Source organism: Microchirus variegatus, assembly GCF_963457635.1.
Source record: "Microchirus variegatus genome assembly, chromosome: 4".
NCBI classification, from domain to species: domain Eukaryota; kingdom Metazoa; phylum Chordata; class Actinopteri; order Pleuronectiformes; family Soleidae; genus Microchirus; species Microchirus variegatus.
Window position 1 is genome coordinate 32,628,168 of NC_139805.1, and position 19,896 is coordinate 32,648,063.

Below are 19,896 nucleotides of genomic sequence, written 5' to 3' on the forward strand. Positions count from 1 at the left end.
CCAAACGTCTTATCCTGATGGCATCAGGGTTTGGATCTAATCACAGAAAGAAAAAAAAAGAGGCTCATTTATAATCACAATCAATGTTCTCTCATTGTGCATGTCATTAAAGGTTAATTCAGTTGCGAGTGGATCTCTGCTGATTGAAATGGCAACGAGAGCAGTGATGTTGCTCCATATGTGGCTGCACCGTCGAGACAGAGAGGTTTTTCAGAGATGCTTTTTGCAGCAGTGAGTGTCTATAACTATATCTAGAACAAGTGAAAAGTTGGGATGTGGACACTGGCACTTTTTTGTGTCCAATACTGATATGAAAAACTCCATTTAAGACCATTGATGAATGTATGAAGCTGTTGACAGCACATTATGTGCCGAGTCATTTCTAACAAATATTGTTCTACATAAAAGGAAGAAATAAATAGCCCAAACATGACTCGGCTAAAATGGTTCAGCTGATGTTTAGTATACCGATATACCGATATCTGATCCAGTGACTTTGACCATATACCGATTCCCGACTCTAGTGAAAGGTGGTTTCAATTCAGTTCAATAAAAACACCGAATCACAACATCATCAAGAGCAGAGAAACCGAACAGTCCACATAAGAGGCATCGGTGGAGAGAAAAAACTTTCTTTTTTTACAGGAAGAAATCCCTGACAGAACCAGACTCAAAGATGTGCGACAATCTGCCTAGACAGGTTGGGGTGAAAGGAAGACTTTTAAGCGAGACTTAAAATAATGTGAAGTGCACCAAACCGAGCCGTACCATGATGGAAACATACAGCTGGAGTAAGTTCGGAGAAGTAATTCAGGAACTTGTACACAAACAATAATATGTAAAGTAGTTGATGACTAACGGTGACCTTTATTCTGAAGGGCACATAACAGAACTAGCGAAGCAACTTCACAATCGCCACGTTTCCTGAAGAGTAGAAATCAGAACTGCCATCATTCTCTCACACTTCTCTGTACGCCGTTGATCAGCTTTTGCGAAAAAATGCTGAATGAAAGTGGGATTTAACATTGTGTGTGTGTGTGTGTGTGTGTAGGAGGAGGAGTGTGTGGGATTAGCGGGGATTGAACCCGATTTTGTGATATGGACGTGATAAGAAAGCTGGGATTTTATCCAAAAATCTTGCTTAGCATGGCTTTACATTGTGTTGTAAAAATGTCTGTGTGTGTGTGTGTGACTGTAGTGAAGCTGGCACCAGTCACCGCATGTGTTTGTATTATGTGAGGTGTGCAGCCTGCAGGCTACGTAAGTGGAGCACTTTAAAGCCTGCATTAAAGTGGGATCGCAGCCCAGCACTGATCACTGCGCTCCTCCGCTCTCTTTCTCCACAGCTGTTTCATATTATTTATCTGCCCATCTCTCCTTGTTTTGTCTTCATCTCAAACAGCTTCTCCCTTCACAGCTCCCGTCCCTTCCATTTATGCGGCCGTCATTCCCCTCAAGTCTTTTCGACGCTCTATCTGTCCAATTACCCACAGGCGTCTTCCTCTCCTCCATCTTAGTTTGTCTGTTCTCTCTCCTCCACTCTGCTCCAGTTTTCCTTTTGTCTCACTGTCTAATGTCTCACTTCCCGACCGCGTATTCGCTTCTGCAAACAGCTGCAAACACACTGTACTCTGTGTGTGTGTATGTGTGTGTGTGTGTGTGCTGCTACCGTTCAGTGGAAAAATGTACAGTATTTATTTAATTATCTGGAATGAACGAATTCAAGTCATAGTAGAGCTGCAACTAACGAATATGTTCGTCGATGAATCTGTCGATTATTTTCTCGATTAATCGTTTGGTCCATAAACTGTTTAAAAAAAAAGGTTGATCAGTGTTTGTCAAACCTGGAAATGACGATGTTCTCGAACGTCTTGTTTTGTCCTCAAACCAAAATGATTCAGTTTCAATGATTTATTGAAACTGAGCAAATATTCACATTTAAGAAGCTAAAACAGTCAGAAACCTTGTTTTAATAATGAAAAAAGCTTCAAACCGACTAGTTGATAATCAAAATAGTTGACGATTAATTTACTTAATTTAGTTTCAGCTCTTATTCATAGACTGTAAAGGTGAATGCAGTTTCTGGCTCTGCAAGATGAAGCCAATGCAGAAGTGCCAGACAGCTATACTATATTGAATGGCCACCAGGGGGCGATTCCACAGGTTTGTCAAGTGCGGATTTTCTATCGCTCCCTGGAGACCTTTTAGTAACTCACTCACTCTGTACATATTTGAAAGTAGCGTTACTCGTCCAGGCGGCAATTAGGAAAACGTGGAGCCGCGCGGTGCAGGAACAGCAGGAGCTGCAAACGTCATTTTGCTTCGCTTGGTTTGCGCTCTGTTGGCCGAGTATGCGTTTTCAATACCAGACGACTGTGTTGTTGAGAGACCAGAATGGTGATTGTGATTAAAATACGTGAATAAGTTAAGGCAATAAATTAATAGTAAAGTTAATAAGCAGGAAAATCCACTTTGGAAACTTTGTATACTTGGCATTTTTAGCAAATCAAGTCAAATTATATGCATCAATCTCATTTTACTAGCACTATAGCTGTCTTTGTTTTGGTACAGTACAGTATTTTTGTGTGTTTTCAGTCGGACTAGTAGCAAAATAACCGTCCCCAACTGTTCTATACTTTGTTACCCTTCCCTTGGCGTACCAGAGTAAAATGATATGCTACAATTGGCTCCACCCAGACGGGCACAGTCCCCAACACAAGCCTGATCCAGGACTTTACCATTCCAAACTGAACCATACCATGATGGAAACATCGTGTTTTTCTTTTTAACGTACCCATACAAAAATGTTAACTTTTCCCATTAAATCAAGTTGCAAATAAACAACAATCAACTGTGACTTCCTGTTCAACTCTACCGTCAGTATAAAACAAATACAAGTCCAAAAGTGACCCTTCTGTTCCTGTGTGCCTGCTCATGTTTCCTTCAGGGTGCCGTAGAAGTTTTAATTTGTGGATTTAGTGCCTTTTATTGATTTCTTTGCCGCGGTTTTATTTTTCCTCTGAGGTTGCTACATGTCGGACAAAGCTGGGGTCATTTATTGCCCAATGCCCATGTGTGAGCTCGGGTCGTAGACACAGTTTTGGTTTCAAACACTGGCGTGTACTCGTGTACCCGGGCTCAGAATCCTCGCACGCCATTTCCCATCTGGACCATCGCGTCGGGGCCAACCGAGGCCGACTTTGCATCGTCTCTGTTGTTTCGGACCGACCGGGCAACGATGAGTTTCCTCGCGCACACACACACACTCCATAACCGCTCCATCACGCTGACGGGAAGCCATCATGGCATTGACTTTTCTGTTTTTTCTTACAGCTCGCTTTCTAACGTTCCGTCTGGCCAGTGTCAGAGCGCTGACTGATGTTCCGTCGCAGTTGTCCACAAAAGTACAACACGGATGTCACGAAGGCACAGGAGTGGAAAAAAAAAATGTCATGCACACTATTATTCACGCAAAATAAAAATATGTGTATCTTCATGTGTGAAGTAATGAAAGTAAAGAAGAAATGATGACAGATAGATCAATATTACTGTCAAATGTCAGATTTTTGTTCATATGTCATTGTCACACACAACACAAAGAATAAAGACGGCAAAGACAATATGATAAATCATAGAAATAAAGACAATACAGCCACTTGAATCCCACAGAGATGTTCATGTCCTTCTTCTTCTTCTTCTACAATTCCGTTGTTGACATGGACGCAATATTAAATGATTCAATTCAATTTTATTTGTATAACGGCAAATCATAACATACATTAAAGGTGCATTATGTAATAAATCTAAATCAACTGGCCATAAAATCCTCCTAATATGTCACAGAGACTCAGGAATAATGTTCATATAACAAACTGAACTCACCAACAACAACAGTACAGACAAAATATTTGCATTAAAAAAAATATTTTGCAGACTGTTAATCATGTTTATGTTTTGAAATCATGGTTTAGCGTCATGTGGCGCCACCTACAGCAGGTGACTGACTACCAATCATTGCAGTCAGTAGAGTCTCAGCTGCCGAGCAACCACGGGTTGCCAGTTACGTCAGAAAACGAAACCAAAAAGACCTCTGTATTTTGAGTTTGAATGTAGTAACCGTTTTTGGCCACATTCTTACATATGGCGCCTTTAACTCAAGGCACTGGACATAGACAACAGAAACCCAACAATTCACACAATGAGCAAGCACGAGGCAACAGTGGAGAGAGAAAACACCCTTTTAACAGAAGAAGAAATCTCTGACAGAACCAGACTCAAAGATGTGCGTCCATCTGCCTCGACCGGTTGGGGGGAAAGGGAAAAATGGGGGAAAGAGGAGAGGTGATGGTCAGTGATATGTGCTGCGGGCATTTGGTGTTTTCAGCAGATCAAAATGTCCCTGCGGATATAGGTTTTTACATATTATGGTGCTCACAAAGACATATTTACAAGTGCACATTTACATTTAAAGGCGCCATATGTAAGAATGTGGCCAAAAAGGGTTACTACATTCAAATTCAAAATACCGAGGTCTTATAGGTTTCGTTTTTCTGACGTAACTGGCAACCCGTGGTTTCTCGGCAGCTGAGACTCAACTGACTGCAATGATTGGTAGACGGCGGTAGTTGGCGCCACATGTCAATACATTATTTCAAAACATAAACATGATTTGCAATATTTTGTCGGTACTGTTGTTGTTGGTGAGTTCAGTTTGTTATATGAACATTATTCCTGAGTCTCTGTGACATATTAGGAGGATTTTACGGCCAGTTGATTTAGATTTATTACATAATGCACCTTTAAGAGAGAGTTTCAAAGAAATGTGTATTTTTTTAGTGCTGCGCAATAGGTTAACGCGCGCTAACGCATGACACGTTTCCATGACGACTGACCGGAAAAAAGACGCACGTGACGTCATGTTTACGTGCCGCGACACCGGAGTCCAGGCACCGTTTTACCAGTTAGCTCCGTTAGCTGCATTAGCTCCTTTTAGCGCCGTTAGCGCGCCTACAGTGGAACTGGAGCGGTCTGTTTATTAAAGGAAAAGAGCAGCGCTACAAATAACCAGCGTACCTGTGTAACTATGTATGTGTGCCTCTGTTTTTAAAGTTTAGCGTTACTTTAGAGACTCATTTTAACTATCGGGAGTCACGTAAACATGACGTCACGCACGCCTTTTTTCCGGTCAGTCGTCATGGAAACATGTCATGCGTTAGCGTTTACCCTGTTAACGATTGACAGCACGAGTATTTTTGCATAGTGTGCATTCTTTTGGCCCGTTTTTGCACATCGAGAGACAAATACTCACATTTTGTTTAACTGTAAATATGTTTTATCGTGTTCAAAATTCTAATTCTAACACGCAAAATCTTTTGTTTGTGTGCAACTGCACTGCTGTTGTTTTGATTATGAATAACACATTTTGTTTCTCCTTCATTTTAAAATGCTAAGACACTATTTTAACATGGTTAAACGAGGTTATTCTAGAAAAAACTGGCAAAAGCAACTTACTCATGACATGACATTTTTCTGTCATTTTTTTAAATTTTAAACAATAGTACAATACGGTACATTTTGAGGGTTAGGTGTTAAAGCACATATGTCAAACTCAAGGCCCGCGAGTGGTTAAAAAGCTGTGTTAAAATAGGTCTATGCTGCTTTAAGGCGTGCATTGACCATAAACTACATTTCCCACAATGCATGGCGATAACCTTACCCGCAAAGTGACGGCATCACCATCGCGGACCAGGTCACATCTATAATGTATCATATTTGTAACTTGAATAAGTAACAAATACAGAAAGTTATTTAGCAATATGTTACGTTAGTAGTTACCTTTATTTTACATTATATTTTGTTACATTTGGTTACATTTATTCTGTATGAGGGTGACCATTATGCTGATGTGGCCCTCAGTGAAAATGACTTTGACACCCCTGTGTTAAAGGGTCCTTTTCTAACCCTGCTTCTCTCACTTTTACCCCAGGCCTTTGTTGGAGCATGACAGGAGCAGAGCTGCTGTTCTCCGCAAGAGGGCAGCACTGAGACGCGTGTGTGTGTGTGTGTGAGAGAGAGAGAGAGCTGGAGAGAGAGAGCAGACGAGAACAGAGGAGGCTCACACACACTCACTCACACACACACACAGTCAGAGTAGCTGGTGGAGGATAAGAGAGAGAGAGAGGAGCAGCCTCGTGCCGCCGCGATTTAACGGGAATTAAAAACCTCCGTCCGGTTTTGTTTTTTTTTTTGTCTTGGGGAGAATTGTGAGTGACAACAACCAACAAAAACAACAACAACAACAACAAACATGCGTCCGTCGCGGATGTGGATGCGGATGCTGATGCTGACGATGGCGGCTCTGCAGGTGAGCGTTTATTCCTTTACGCACAGAATCAGCTGTGATTGTCGGAGGCTGCAGCAGCAGGAGCTGGAGCTGCAGGAGGAGGAGGAGGAGGAGGAGGAGGATGATGGAGCCTCCATGAACACACTGATGTCTGTTAGGTTAGATGAGACAGGAGAGGAAGACGATGCAAGGCGGAAAAGAACCTCATTCATTTCATTTTTTTAATCTTAGACTGAAAGAAAGGCTGGATTAAAGCAGCCTGTTTATTTATAAAGATCTGCTGCTGAGCTCATCCATCCACACATCATTTACACCAATGTGATAAAGCGAGAGAGCTTTACACCTCTCTCTCTCTCTCTCTCTGTGAATAAACCTCCATCCATCCTCAGCTGTGACAGACACAATGAGCTGCATGTGTTGAGCAGTTTGAAGAATATTCTTTTTTCAAAATATCCATAAATATATGGGTTTTCTTACTCTTACATACGTGCAGTAACATTATTTACTCTGCTTCCAGTGCCTTCAATGGTGCAATTTAAGCTCCATTAATGTTCAGGCTGATACACAAAAGGTGCCTGATTTTGTGCTCTTCGTCTTCGTGGTGAAAAATCTGATCCACTTTCACTTTGTTTCAGGGCTGCGACGGGTTAAAAACTAGTTTTGAGTGTTATTTTCATTCATTTCAAAAAAAGCTTTGTGATTTTTCAGCTGCTTTAATGTGAATATTTTCTCTTTCTGTGACAAAGAAATCCCTCAAAAGTAGATCGTCATTTTAGTCGTTTCCTGATATTTTACGCAAACCGCAATCATTCGTTGCAGCCTTAAAGCCCACTTTCATGTTAAAATGTGAAATAAAAAATGGGATAATTATAGTTCACACAGTAATTATGGCACATATGTGTGTCAAGAGGTACTTTGTGTCATTTTGTGAAGACTCAATTGAGGCAATTATGGTTTCAGTGCAGTCGTCTGTGAAGAGATCCATGATCCATACGCTCAGACATCATATTCCTCAATGCAGCGTGAAAAAGTGGAACATTTTCAACATGAACCTGTATTTTTTTTAGGTTTCTCGGGCTGATTGATTTGTGGAAAATATAGAATTGCAATTTTCTTTTCCCCTGTTGTTCAGGCTTCAGCTCAGCGTTCATGTTGTTCATACCGTGAGTGTTTGTGCCGATAGCCGATACCAATATATATGTCTCTCCTATTTGGTCATTAAGTCTTGAAATTAACATGTGGATATAAAATATCTTCATTGTGCAAAATAAATAAGCGTCTGTAGAGGGCGCTGGCAGAGAAGTCAAGGAGGTAGGAGCTTCCTCAGCCTATTATTTTAGTCGTTACCCGATAATACAGATATCGCGCATTTCTAATTTCATCTCTTTGAAAACAATTTATTGTTCAGCAGTACGCATTTTCATTAAAAAACATACTGTAAACAGTAGGTGGCGCTAAACGTCGTGAAAGTCTGGATCTTAACAGATGAAGGAAAAACAGGATAGGAGCGAATTGTTGAATTGTAGAGTAAATAAAGAGTCTGTGAGTTGCTGTTGATGCATTGGTTGAATTTCGTTGCTGCTGCTTATTGTTGTAAGATTTGTTTCTTCTGTAGATTCGTCCTTCTTTTCGTAACTTCATGTCTGCAGTTTTTCACATACACCAGATATGATTTCTTTATTTTACAGTTTTGCCCATTTTAAGAGAGGGGAAATTGGATTCCCCAAATTTACTAAGACCATCGATGGGTGATCACTTATCCAACCTCATTGGATTTGTATGAAATTTGGTATGTTGATACGGAACCAAACTCTCTACCATCCTACTAAATTTCATCCAAATCTAATCCAGATTACGGATTTGGTGACAATTTAAATGTCACATGGTTCAGATGTTTATATCTCAGCGACACCTTCACAGATCAGGATTAATTTTGTCACGTTTTTGTAAGATAATAAACGCTACAAAGCAGGTAAAGTTCTACAATGATCCTATAACGTTCTTTAGGACCATTTTTTCGAAGTGCAGTGAATGAAACGATGAAGCACGAGTGACATTTGAGTCACGTGATTTTTCTAAATGTCATCCTTTATTCACTGAATCTATTCCCGGTCGTTATTATTATTTGCATTTACTTTTTTTTTTTTAATCAATATGTCAACTTTTACACCTCCCTCGTTTTCCCCCGTCCTCGCGTATCTAAGCAGCTGAGTGGAAACACAGCAGGAGAAAAAGCTGCAAAAATTTTACATTTGTAGATTTCTTCCTGTTTATGATTTTTGACGTATGAACATGTGCAGACTTTGCAGAAAGCCGCTGCCAAAATAAACGAGTAGAAGATTAATTCACCGCCTTAACCCGGGTCTCATGTGTTGTGGGAGTGCATGCCGATCTTATCTGTTCCCACTGACCGCAGACAAAAGCCAGATGTTGCGAGTGGATTTACTGACCGGTGCAGAAAATAAAAGAGAGGGTTCACAAATCTCTCTTGTGTTTTTTTAAACTGGTCATCGTGATGTGTTATTCTCTCTCTCTCGCTACGGTTTTCACTTGAAAAAAACGATGACTTCCAGGATTGACTTCCAGGACCAAACGAAACGGTGTTATTGTGAAACCAAAACAATGAGGTGAATCATCGTACTCCTCAAATTAGTGCAAACACATGCCGTTCGGGAGCTTCCTGTGATCGGTTGCCAGGTCTGGATCAGCCCTGAGACGACTGCTTGCTCCTGGTGTTTAACCTCACACACACACACACACACACAGCAACATATTCATTTACTGTGAAACCTGCTGAATTGGCACTGAGGTTTCAAACTGTTCGTCTTCATCATTATTTGTTGTAGAATTCTTGTCGTGAGTTAAAGGCCTTGTTGGTGAGTCTTACTGAGAGGAAGTCAGGTTAAAGAAAGAAGCCTTTGACTGTTTTTAACTGCAGACAGAAGCCGGACTCTGTTGCTGCCATCCGCAGGGTTTCATTAAATATCTAAGTGGACGAGACAGAAACGATGGATACAGGGCTTATTTTCATTAATCTGATTAATCAAGTACTTGTTTGGTCCCTAAAATAACAAAATGTGTTGATCAGTGATTATTAGAGGTTATTATTAGAAGAAGAAGCTAGAAAATATTTACATTTAAGAAGCTGAAAAGTCTGAAAACGTGTTTTAATTATTGAAGAAACTCAAAACAAGTGCCCGAGATGGATCAGAGTTTTACTGAGAGTAAAACAAAATGTCCGATTTTTAAAATCATCTTAGATAATGTCGACTATCCGTTTCCATGCATTGCAGTGTATGTTATTTTTTGCAAAACATCAATTGTTAACACAATATCTGTCATTATGATTACGGTTAGATATTTTCTCTTTATGTCGTTCAGACTCATTAAGATAAATAGAAAGGCAGCTAGCTAGCTAGCGAGGTAGAAAGACAGCTAACTAGGTAGAACAACAGCTAGCTACCTAGCGAGGTAGAAAGACAGCTAACTAGGTAGAACGACAGCTAGCTACCTAGCGAGGTAGAAAGACAGCTTACTAGGTAGAAGGACAGCTAGCTATCTAGCGAGGTAGAAAGACAGCTAACAAGGTAGAAAGACAGCTAGCTAGCAAGCGAGGTAGTAAGACAGCTAGCTAGCTAGCAAGGTAGAAAGACAGCTAACTAGGTAGAAAGACAGCTATTGAGGAAGAAAGACAGCTAGCTATCTAGCAAGGTAGAAAGACAGCTAACTATCTAGCGACGTAGAAAGACAGCTAACTAGGTAGAAAGACAGCTAGCGAGGTAGAAAGACAGCTAGCTATCTAGCAAGGTAGAAAGACAGCTAACTATCTAACTAGGTAGAAAGACAGCTAGCTATCTCAGCGAGGTAGAAAAACGGCTAACTATCGAGTGAGGTAGAAAGACAGCTAGCTAGGTAGAAAGACAGCTAGCTATCGAGCAAGGTAGAAAGACAGCTAGCTAGCTAGCCAACACAACAAGCAAAACTCCCAACTCCATGTATCACTGTAATCATCAACATTGATCCATGTTCTGCGTTATGAGCGCATTTTCAAACCCCAAACGTTACCTCTGTTTAACTTGAATTAACTTAGAATTAGCGTGCGACCGTCAACACGCGTCTGAGCCGCGGAGCCAAGAACGACAATAAATACACACATTTGTTTGTTCGCATAATCATAATGAAACCATTGGCATGTCCGGATAATTAATTCTTGTAAATAATGAATGTGGTGGTTACAGCTGTATGGCTGACATGTGCACAGCTCCTCTCTATTGTTGTTGTTGTTTTTGTTGTCGTTGTGGTGGTGGCTGCATGGATTCATTCAACTCTGAAGCTCATCCAAGCGACAGAGATGACGTTGCTGGAAAAGTCTGGATTAGCTAATTTAAGCATGAGGACACAGATTTGCTGATGCTCACGGGATGATGTCATAATATGTTCTGTGTCAGCATGTGTTTGCACGGACGCCAAGTACAGACTGAACATGAACTAAATTAAGGCTGAATCAATAATAGGAAAAATGAATCGTCAACTATTTAGATAATTGATGAAGGATTTAAACCAGTTTCTCTGATTTTTCTGCTTCTTAAATGTGAATATTTTTTAAGAAATAAATCTGAAGTTCTGGACACTAACGTCCTCCAGATTGTTCCTGTTTTCTGACATTTTAAAAAACCCTATTTGTGCATTTGAGTGCAATAATGGAGTGAAGTACGAGAGTAAGTTCAGGGTTTAAGTTCCACTTCCTTCCTTTCTCCGCGTTCTTTTTGATCATATTTCCCATCAGCGCGGTGATTTGTGTGTGAATGAGGAGAGAGATCAGTGTGTGGCGTGTCATTGACTTACCACCACCACCACCACCGTCACCTCCACCTCCTCCGCCTCATCATCATCCTCCACGTACACGGAGACGCTGCTCACTCCAAGCCTGCGCTGCCTCCGATAAAGAGGTCGGACCAGGAGGCCGCGGCGCTCGTCAGCCGGAGCGTGAGAGGATTTCCGTTGATTTAAGAGCCCACTTCACATCCACTGAAGAGTGAAGGAGGAGGCAAACACATTTTTTCTGCCTTTAAGGAAATTCAGGCTTTCATATTGACAGTAGTCTTGAACATCATTGAAACATAAAGTACAGTGAACGCTCACCGTCTTCCCTATACCACTCGCATCGCATTCAAAATAGCGTTTTAGGCCCCGAGGCAGTAAATTTTGGCTGTTACGAGAGTTCGACTCCATTATTTTTCTCCGCTGTTTCCTTCCAAACGCTTATTGAAGGTTATACGAGTCACAATACTTGGCTTTTAATTATTCCAAATTGTCGAGTGTTGCTGTGAATAAAGTCATCACTTAATGATAGGGTTGGCGCGTGAGAGTATGAACTTTATTTTGAAGCCATGAGTTCAGAGACGGCTGTCAATCACACTGGTGTCCACACATTTTATGGTTTATGGTTTATTGTCAATTTCCTTTAAAATGGGAACTTAACTTGCAAAAAAAACCCACCTAAAACTAGCGATTCAGACGATTAACCGTTAACCAACATTATAAATCATGTAAAAAGTAGGTTATTTTTCCCACAGATCTTTTTTCACAATCAACAGAGTCGGCTATTTAACATACTTTTACTTCCTGGTTAGCTAACTAGGTAGAAAGACAGCTAGCGAGGTAAAAGACAGCTAGCTAGCGAGGTAGAAGACAGCTAGCTAGCTAGCGAGGTAGAAGACAGCTAGCTAGCTAGCGAGTTAGAAAGACAGCTAACTAGGTAGAAAGACAGTTAGCTAGCTAGCGAAGTAGAAATACAGCTAACTAGGTAGAAAGACAGCTAGGCTGTTACGAGAGTTTGACTCCATTATTTTTCTTCGCTGTTTCCTTCCAAACACTTATTGAAGGTTATACGAATCACATTACTTGGCTTTTAATTATAAATTATTATATATTATAAATTGTGTAAAAAGTAGGTTCATTTTCCCACAGACCTTTTTGTCACAATCAGCAAAGTCGCCCCCTGGTGGCTATTTGACATACTTTTACTTCCTGGTTAGCTTCATCCAGCAAACTGGAAGACTACTGCCACTTTTTTTTTTTTTTTTTTTTTTTAAAAGGACAACATAAATGTCAGGAATATTTAAGAACAGGTTTTTATTTCTAAGGTAAATGTGAACTTTAAGTTGGGGGCAAAAAAAAACCAACCTTAAATGAACACCTTAAATATTAAACACATTTGCACAAATTCACATGTTGAATGAAAAACCCTGAATTAATTAATTATACATTTTAAAGTGGCTGCCTCTAAATCAGGGGCAGGGGCCAAAACATCTTATCTCCTTCGTCTCATCTAAATTATTCAATATTGTACCAAAATAGCAAATTTAAGAGATGTGGTGGTTTTTTCAGTTCTGCATGACTTTAGGGAAGAAAAGCAGTTTAAAATCAGTTTAAAAACATCAGATTTTTTGAATTGATCTACTTTTTCACCATGCAATCAGTGCTGAATTCATCATATCAGAACAATATCTGTGTTTAAATGATGCCTGAACTGTTAGATAATTTTGTGTTTGTTGTTGTATTTCTAAGGCCTTCAAATCCAAATCAACACAAACACATAACTGTAAATGTACACAACAAGGTCACATCACGCATGAAAAGTAACTGAATTATTATAGTCATTTTTTTTTTTTTACTATTATTATTTCTTCTAAAATGACCTTGTTGTGAGATCAATTCCATCTACTGCTAACTATAATAGGGATGAGCTGATGTGATACTCGGATATCACCAATCCAAAAAATCCCATATTCTGTATATTGCATGCTGTAAAACATGTAAATGAATATCAGCCGCGGCATTTTTTCGCTGAGTCATGTTGTGGGGGCGCTTATTTCCGTCTTTATGGGAGAAGAATATTTGTGACTCAGTGAGCAGAATTATGACTTTGACATTGCTCGGGTGGTAAAATACCTGAGCAGTAATGTGTGTATTAAAAACACACACACTTCCATATGGAAGAGACACACAAGTTCCCTTTTTTTTTATTCCCACTTCTTTCCCCACTTCAGATTTTTCCTCTTCTCCAAGGTTCCACTGAAGCACAGCTTCATTGCTTATTTATGATAAAACAGAAGCTGTGGAAGGAAGCAGCACCTCCTCCTCCTCCTCCCCCTCCCCTCACACATCAGATGGACTAGTCAAGATGTGAGAGTTTAGATTTTCTGGGTTAATTGGAAGCACTGCACTGTGCAACTTTTAGCCTGTGTGTGTGTGTGTGCGGGGGGGGGGGGGGGTAGGTCGGTGTCATGTAGACAAAAGTCTAGACGCTAATTATTGCGAAAAGTTATTGAACCACTTTTGTGGCGATGGGGGGCTGCAGATAGTCCGTCCAACCGTCTCCCCTCCTCAGCGATGGTTCCCTCCATCACTGAGTGAAACGACCTAGAAAGATTTAAGTGGCAGCCGTGACGAGCGCCGCTCAAATCCTTTAAACGACACAAGGAAAGAGCGTCAGTACTTCCTGCAACGGGAAACACCCGACTTGTCCTTTTGTTCCAGGAAAGACGATAACACTGTCCCACAGTTCTAAATATAAATATAACTGTTACTTTAGTTTAATAAAAAACATTAAAATTCGTTAAAAACTGGACTGTGGAGTTCAGATCAATTCTTTTACTTTAATTGAGTTTTATGTTGATGTCTAAATGGCATTTCTCTGTATATTACTTTCATTATATTACTCAATTTCAGCTGATTTTGTTTTTATTTTGAATCAGATTTGATTTATTGTAATTTCCTGTTAGCAAATGTTGGTTAAGGCTTAATCCCATTTCACCCCCGACCACTTAAACCATTTACAGCTGCCTTGTTTGCGTTAACATTTAGTTTATATCTGAAAAACATACTTTCTTGGGCTTTTTTTCATGATTTCTTTATATTTCCGTTTTTACTTTCTTCCTCATCTTCACCTCTGGCCCCCATCCCTTCATTTTCTCCGGTTACGTGTCGACACATTGTGTTGAATGGCTCAATCAGGTGTTGAATTGTAGGTGGTAGAGTGAAGTGTGAGAGCTAAGTAGCTCTTCATCAAGTGGAGACTTCAAACACGGGGAATTTGAGCTATACTGACCAAATCAACCAGTTCCATGGAAACACGTCACAGCGGTGGCTTTGTTTCTGGCAAAAAAAAAATGCTGTTTGAATGTTTGAAGGTATTATAGTCACTGAATATTCTAAACTTTAGTGCATGAGAGCTAGTGAAAGTAATGCAGGGTTCACAGTGTGTTGAGTTACCAGGATGCATTCAAGGACCCTAGTAAATGGCGTCACTTCTACAGGATCTACAGCATATTTTTTATATTTTTTATTTTGGACATGTCTCTACTTTGCTTTAAAGACAGCATTTTTACCATGTTAGCATGAATTTAGCATGTCAGTGTGCTTACTGGTGACCTTCTTGAAGGGTTGTCCCATTTTGTTGGGGTAGAGTTTGACCACCATCCCTTTTACTCTGACTTCTTGTAACTGAGTTCCAAAAAGTCAGTGTAAAAATGTAAAAAAAAAAAGGCTTGGACCTTGATGTTTCCCCTCTATAAATATAATATAGTCATCTGTAAATGTGAGGGATGGGAGTTTCTGGCAACAACAACATGCTGTTTGAATGTTTGAAAGTATTATAGTCACTGAATATTCTAAACTTTAGCGCATGAGAGCTAGTGAAATTAATGGTTCACAGTATGTTGAGCTAACAAGATGCATTCAAGGACCCTAGTAAATGGAGTCACTTGTACAGGATCTATAGCATATTTGTTAGATTTTTCCCAGGCCTTGAAGTCATTTTCGGACATGTCTCTACTTTGCTTTAAAGACAGCATTTTTATGAATGAGTAGCATGTCAGTGTGCTAACTGATGACCTTTATGAAGGGTTGTCCCATTTTGTTGGGGTAGAGTTTGACCACCATCCCTTTTACTCTGAATTCTTGTAACTGAGTTCCAAAAAGTCAGTGTAAAAATGTAAAAAAAAAAAGGCTTGGACCTTGATGTTTCCTCTCTATAAATATCATTTAGTCATCTGTAAATGTGAATTTAATCGTAGGAGTTGAGTATTACATTCCACGCTGTATCTTCTATGTCGGATGTTCTTCACACCGATCTTCACGTCTCTATTCTGAACACGTTACTGTTTCGCCTGCACGTCTTCCCTTGACCTCGTTGTTTTCCATCAGGGTCAAGAAATATTGATTTGGAGAGGATATTGTTTTTTTTGAATTCCTGTTAAGAATATGTGGCAACATGAAACCTCAGCGAGATTCATTCCAGCATCTGGTCAATTTCATCACTTCTGCAGGATCACAACAGCATATTTTTACATTTTTCCCAGGCCTTGAAATCGTTTTTTGTTTTTTAACTTAATTGAATTTTTGTTTGTTTGATCTCTGGCAAAAACAGTGCATCTGCTAAGGTGATGGCATTCACGAAGGGTTGTCCCATTTTGTTGGAGTAGATTGGGGAAAGATAAAGAAGAGACCCGGGATTGGGGTTTAATGTTTCTCCTCTATAAATATTGCTTTATAAGTGGAAACTTTACTTTAATTGCAGTATCACGTTTCTCGCTGTGTGTTCGATGGTGGTTGTTCTTCACACCGTCTCCATTCTAAACACATCGCTGTTTCTCCTTCATGTCGTTCCCTTTGACCTCATGTTGTATTCAGTCAGGATCAAGGAATATTGATTTGGAAAGGATGAATATGTGGCAACATGACACCTAAGCGAGACTCATTCCAGAGTCTGGTCAATTTCATCACTTCTGCAGGATCTACAGCATATTTTTTCCATTTGTCCCAGGCCTTGAAGTCATTTTTGGACATGGCTCCACTTCAGACAAGTGCTTAATAATCCCATATTTTTTTAATTTAATTACATTTTTTAAGACGGCATGTTTAATCTCTGGCAAAAAACAGTGAATCTGCTTCCTTGATGACATTGTTGAAGGGTTTTCCCATTTTTTTGGGGTAGATTTTAAACACTATCCTTTGTAACACAGGTCCAAATTGGATTGGACCTTAATGTGTCCTCTCTATAAATATAATTTAGTAAACTTTTGTAAACTTTTAGTTGCAGGAGTTGAGTATTGAGTTACTCGCTATATCTTCTATGTCAGATGTTCTTCACACCAATCTTCACGTCTCCATTCCAAACACCTTTTGTTGTCCAGTGCATGCCTTGCATTGACCTCATGTTATTTTCATCCAGGGTCAGGGAATATTGATTTGGAGAGGATATTGTTTTTAAGAATATGTGGCAGTATATGAAACCCTAAGGCCAATTAATTCCAGAGCCTGGATCGATTTAGTCACTTCACATCATATTTTTGAAATTATTCCCAGGCCTTGAAGTCATTTTTGGAGTGAAGTGCTTAATATTTTAGTTTAAAGGCAGCATGTTTGATATCTGGCATAAACAGTGCATCTGCTTGCGTTGATGATGTGCCATTTCATTGGGGTGGATTTTGACGTTCTACCCGGTGCAAATCAGTTCCAATTGGCAGGACACAAGGGGTTAGGGGGTAAAATTGAGAATTGGGACTGGGGCCTTAATGTTTCCACTCTATAAGTATGATTTAGTCATCTGTAAACGTGAATTGCAGGAGTTGAGTGTTACGTTTCTCGCTGTATCTTCTATGTCGGATGTTCTTCACACCAATCATTCTGAACACCTTATGGTTTCTCCTCCATGTCTTCCCTTGACCTTCATGTTGTTTTCATTCAGGGTCAAGGAATATTGATTCCTAGTTTAAAGGCAGCATGTTTAAAGCGGAACTCGACCGGAAGTTCCTATTAACGCTGTTTTTTTTGGTGTGTATCTGCGTCATTACCTTGTTTATGAAGCCCTGAAGGTTCTAAACAAACAGTTCAGCCACTGCTGAGAACGCTGTGTTTATTGTAATCTCCGGGCTCAGCGAGATCTCTGAAAATCCCGTAATAGTTACGTAAACAGCGGTTCTCCTGAACAGCAGATCCTCCTGCTCCGGGCACTAGTCCGGGCACATCCGGTTGCGTACATTGAACCGCAGAAGAAGAATAACGTCCGTTGTGGAGGTGTTTCACGAGCGACAGTGTCTTCTGACTCTGGGTCTGACTCCGGGTCAAAGGTCGTCAAAGGGACTGCGGCGGGGAGTCATGACGAAGCTATTTTTATACACTGTTAAAACAAAGTTTTGATAATGAGTAGCAGTGCATCCACCGTTCCAGAGGGGGGAGCTGTGCTTCTGAGAGCGGGTGTGCTGAATAGTACTGGCCAATCACAAGCCTCTGTCCTCTGGGGGTGAAAGTTCACTCTGAAACAGCGCGGCAGATGAGCAGCGTCAGAAAAGACAGATTTCTATCGGCCTCGTTTACAGCAACTAGGAGGTTTTGGACCATAAAAACAAGTTAATGTATGTAAGTAGACCCCCATAACTAACATATATGTGCAACAGGACCACTCTATGTGAGCTTTAATATCTGGCAAAAACAGTGCATCCGCTTGCGTCGATGATGCTCTTGAAGGGTTGTGCTATTTCGTTGGGGTAGGTTTTGACGCCGACCCTTTTGCAAATCACTTCCAAGTGGCCAAGACAAAATTGAGAAATGATTGGACCTCAATGTTTCCACTCTATAAATACAGTAAACTGTAAATGCGGCTTTAATTGTAGGCGTCGAGTATTGCGTTTCTCGCTGTATCTTCTATGCCGGATGCTCTTCACACCGATCTTCGCGTCTCTGTTCCAAACACCTTGTGGTTTCTGCTGCACGTCTTCCCTTGACCTCGTTGTTTTTCCATCAGGGTCAAGGATTATTGATCAGGGGAGGATATTGTTTTGAATTCCTGTTAAAGAATACGTGGCAACATGAAACCTGAGCCCCGCGCTGAATTCTCTTTGTGTGAACGCGGACGGCTATATTTGGTATAGAGATGTAAGTCAGCCGGTGCTTTTCGTATTCGCTTCAATAAGAGACCAAAGCTCAATATTTGCCGAGTTCATAGTTGAGTTTTGAATGAGGCTGTTGAAACATTCTCAAGGCCCATGGGAGAAGCACTCAGCTCTGCTGTGGAAGGGTAGGGGGGGGGGGGGGAATGAGCAAATTCAAAAAGGGTTGTGAAGGCTGCTGATGTGATCTGAGCTGCATGTAAATATCTGAATATTCTCTTTTCCTTAAACTTCATTTCATTTCTGCTCCCCAGTGTGTTCTCAGTGCAGAGGCTGAGGCTGAGTCACTGTCAGGAAAGCGGGAGTCGCCGTCGTGCACGAGGGGGTTTACGCGGGAGGAGTACGTCGTCGGAGTGGACCAAGAGCTGGAGAAGGGACAGGCTGTCTTCAACGGTCAGTACACACACACACACACACACACACACACACACACACACACACACACACACACACACACTTGGGGTGGGAACAGCTCCAGTAATAATCTCCTGCTGTTGGGTGGGGGATGTTTCAGAGTCCTGCTGTGGTGTCTGAGCCATACGAGCATGGAGTAGGATTACACTGACACACTGAGCCGATACCATCCTTCTGTCGGGATGATGTTGCTCCACGTCGATCATGTTCTGATCGCTGATATTGAAATGAAACACACTGTAAATTTTTTTTTAAAAACTCAAAATTTCAAGGCAACTTTGCTGCAATCAATTTTTTTGAGTCTACAGCCCGACAAAAGATCTCGAGTTTTTAAAAAAAAGTTCCATCAACTAATATTATTTTGTTAGGGTTGTGCCAACTGGAAATTTAAAAAAAATAATTAAAATGTTTATTATTTACATTATCTGAACAAGATTAGTTAGCCAACTGTTTGAAAAGAGAATGTTGAGTTGGCACAACTCTAAATTACAAGTTTGTCTAACAAAATAATATTTGTTGATGGAACTTTGTTAAAACCTCGCAATCCTTGGTTGGGCTGTAAACTCAAAAATTTATTGCATCAAGTTGCCTTGAAATTTTGAGTTTTCTCAACTTTTTTTTTTTTTTACAGTGTATGTGTGTGATTTGTTGTTAGAGTTTCATCTCACTGTCCTGTGAAATAAGCTTTTGGATCATCTCAGGGACTTCATAGGAACTTTTTTTAAATTCACGTGAATAGGTTAATTTATGTTGTGTTTGCCTTTGATTTTCCATGACTGCTCTTGACATGCTGCTCGCTCCGGAACAACGAATTGGTAACTTTGATAAACGATGAGTGGTATTTTAGTAATAATTAAAACAGGCTCTTTGAATTGTTCTACTTTCCTTTGCTCTGTACGACAAAGAAATCATTAAAACTGAATCTCTTTGGTTTGTCGACATAAACAAAACATCTGAGAACACGATCACTTTGAGGTTTTTTTATTATTATTATTATTATTATTTTATAGACCAAACAACTAATCTATTATGAATAGAATCCAGCCCTACATGGGAATGAGACGCTTGAAAACATTGAGCTCATTCCTTGCAGCGAAGGACTTCCATCTGTGGAACTTTTAAGTAGATATAATATCTTATTTAACTCCAAATACACCAAATAGTGCTCTGCTCTTCCAATGTAGT

General features: G+C 40.2%; 2 protein-coding genes across 2 annotated transcripts in view; one reads left to right on the forward strand and one right to left on the reverse strand.

The window, feature by feature from the left end:
* The window catches only part of LOC310926208 (desmoglein-2.1-like), a gene marked incomplete at its 5' end in the record, with an annotated part of 50,368 nt that extends 47,210 nt beyond the window's left edge, over positions 1 to 3,158 (reverse strand). Inside the window, one exon of the mRNA XM_083888307.1 lies at positions 3,125 to 3,158. Coding sequence (XP_083744433.1) covers positions 3,125 to 3,158 — 34 coding nt within the window. The remainder of the gene's footprint in view (positions 1 to 3,124) is intronic.
* Positions 3,159 to 6,307: 3,149 nt separating this feature from the next.
* The window catches only part of LOC310926209 (cadherin-2-like), a gene marked incomplete at both ends in the record, with an annotated part of 136,919 nt that continues 123,330 nt past the window's right edge, over positions 6,308 to 19,896 (forward strand). The window contains 2 exons of the mRNA XM_083888308.1: positions 6,308 to 6,364; positions 18,552 to 18,694. Of these exons, the coding sequence (XP_083744434.1) occupies positions 6,308 to 6,364; positions 18,552 to 18,694 (200 nt within the window). The remainder of the gene's footprint in view (positions 6,365 to 18,551; positions 18,695 to 19,896) is intronic.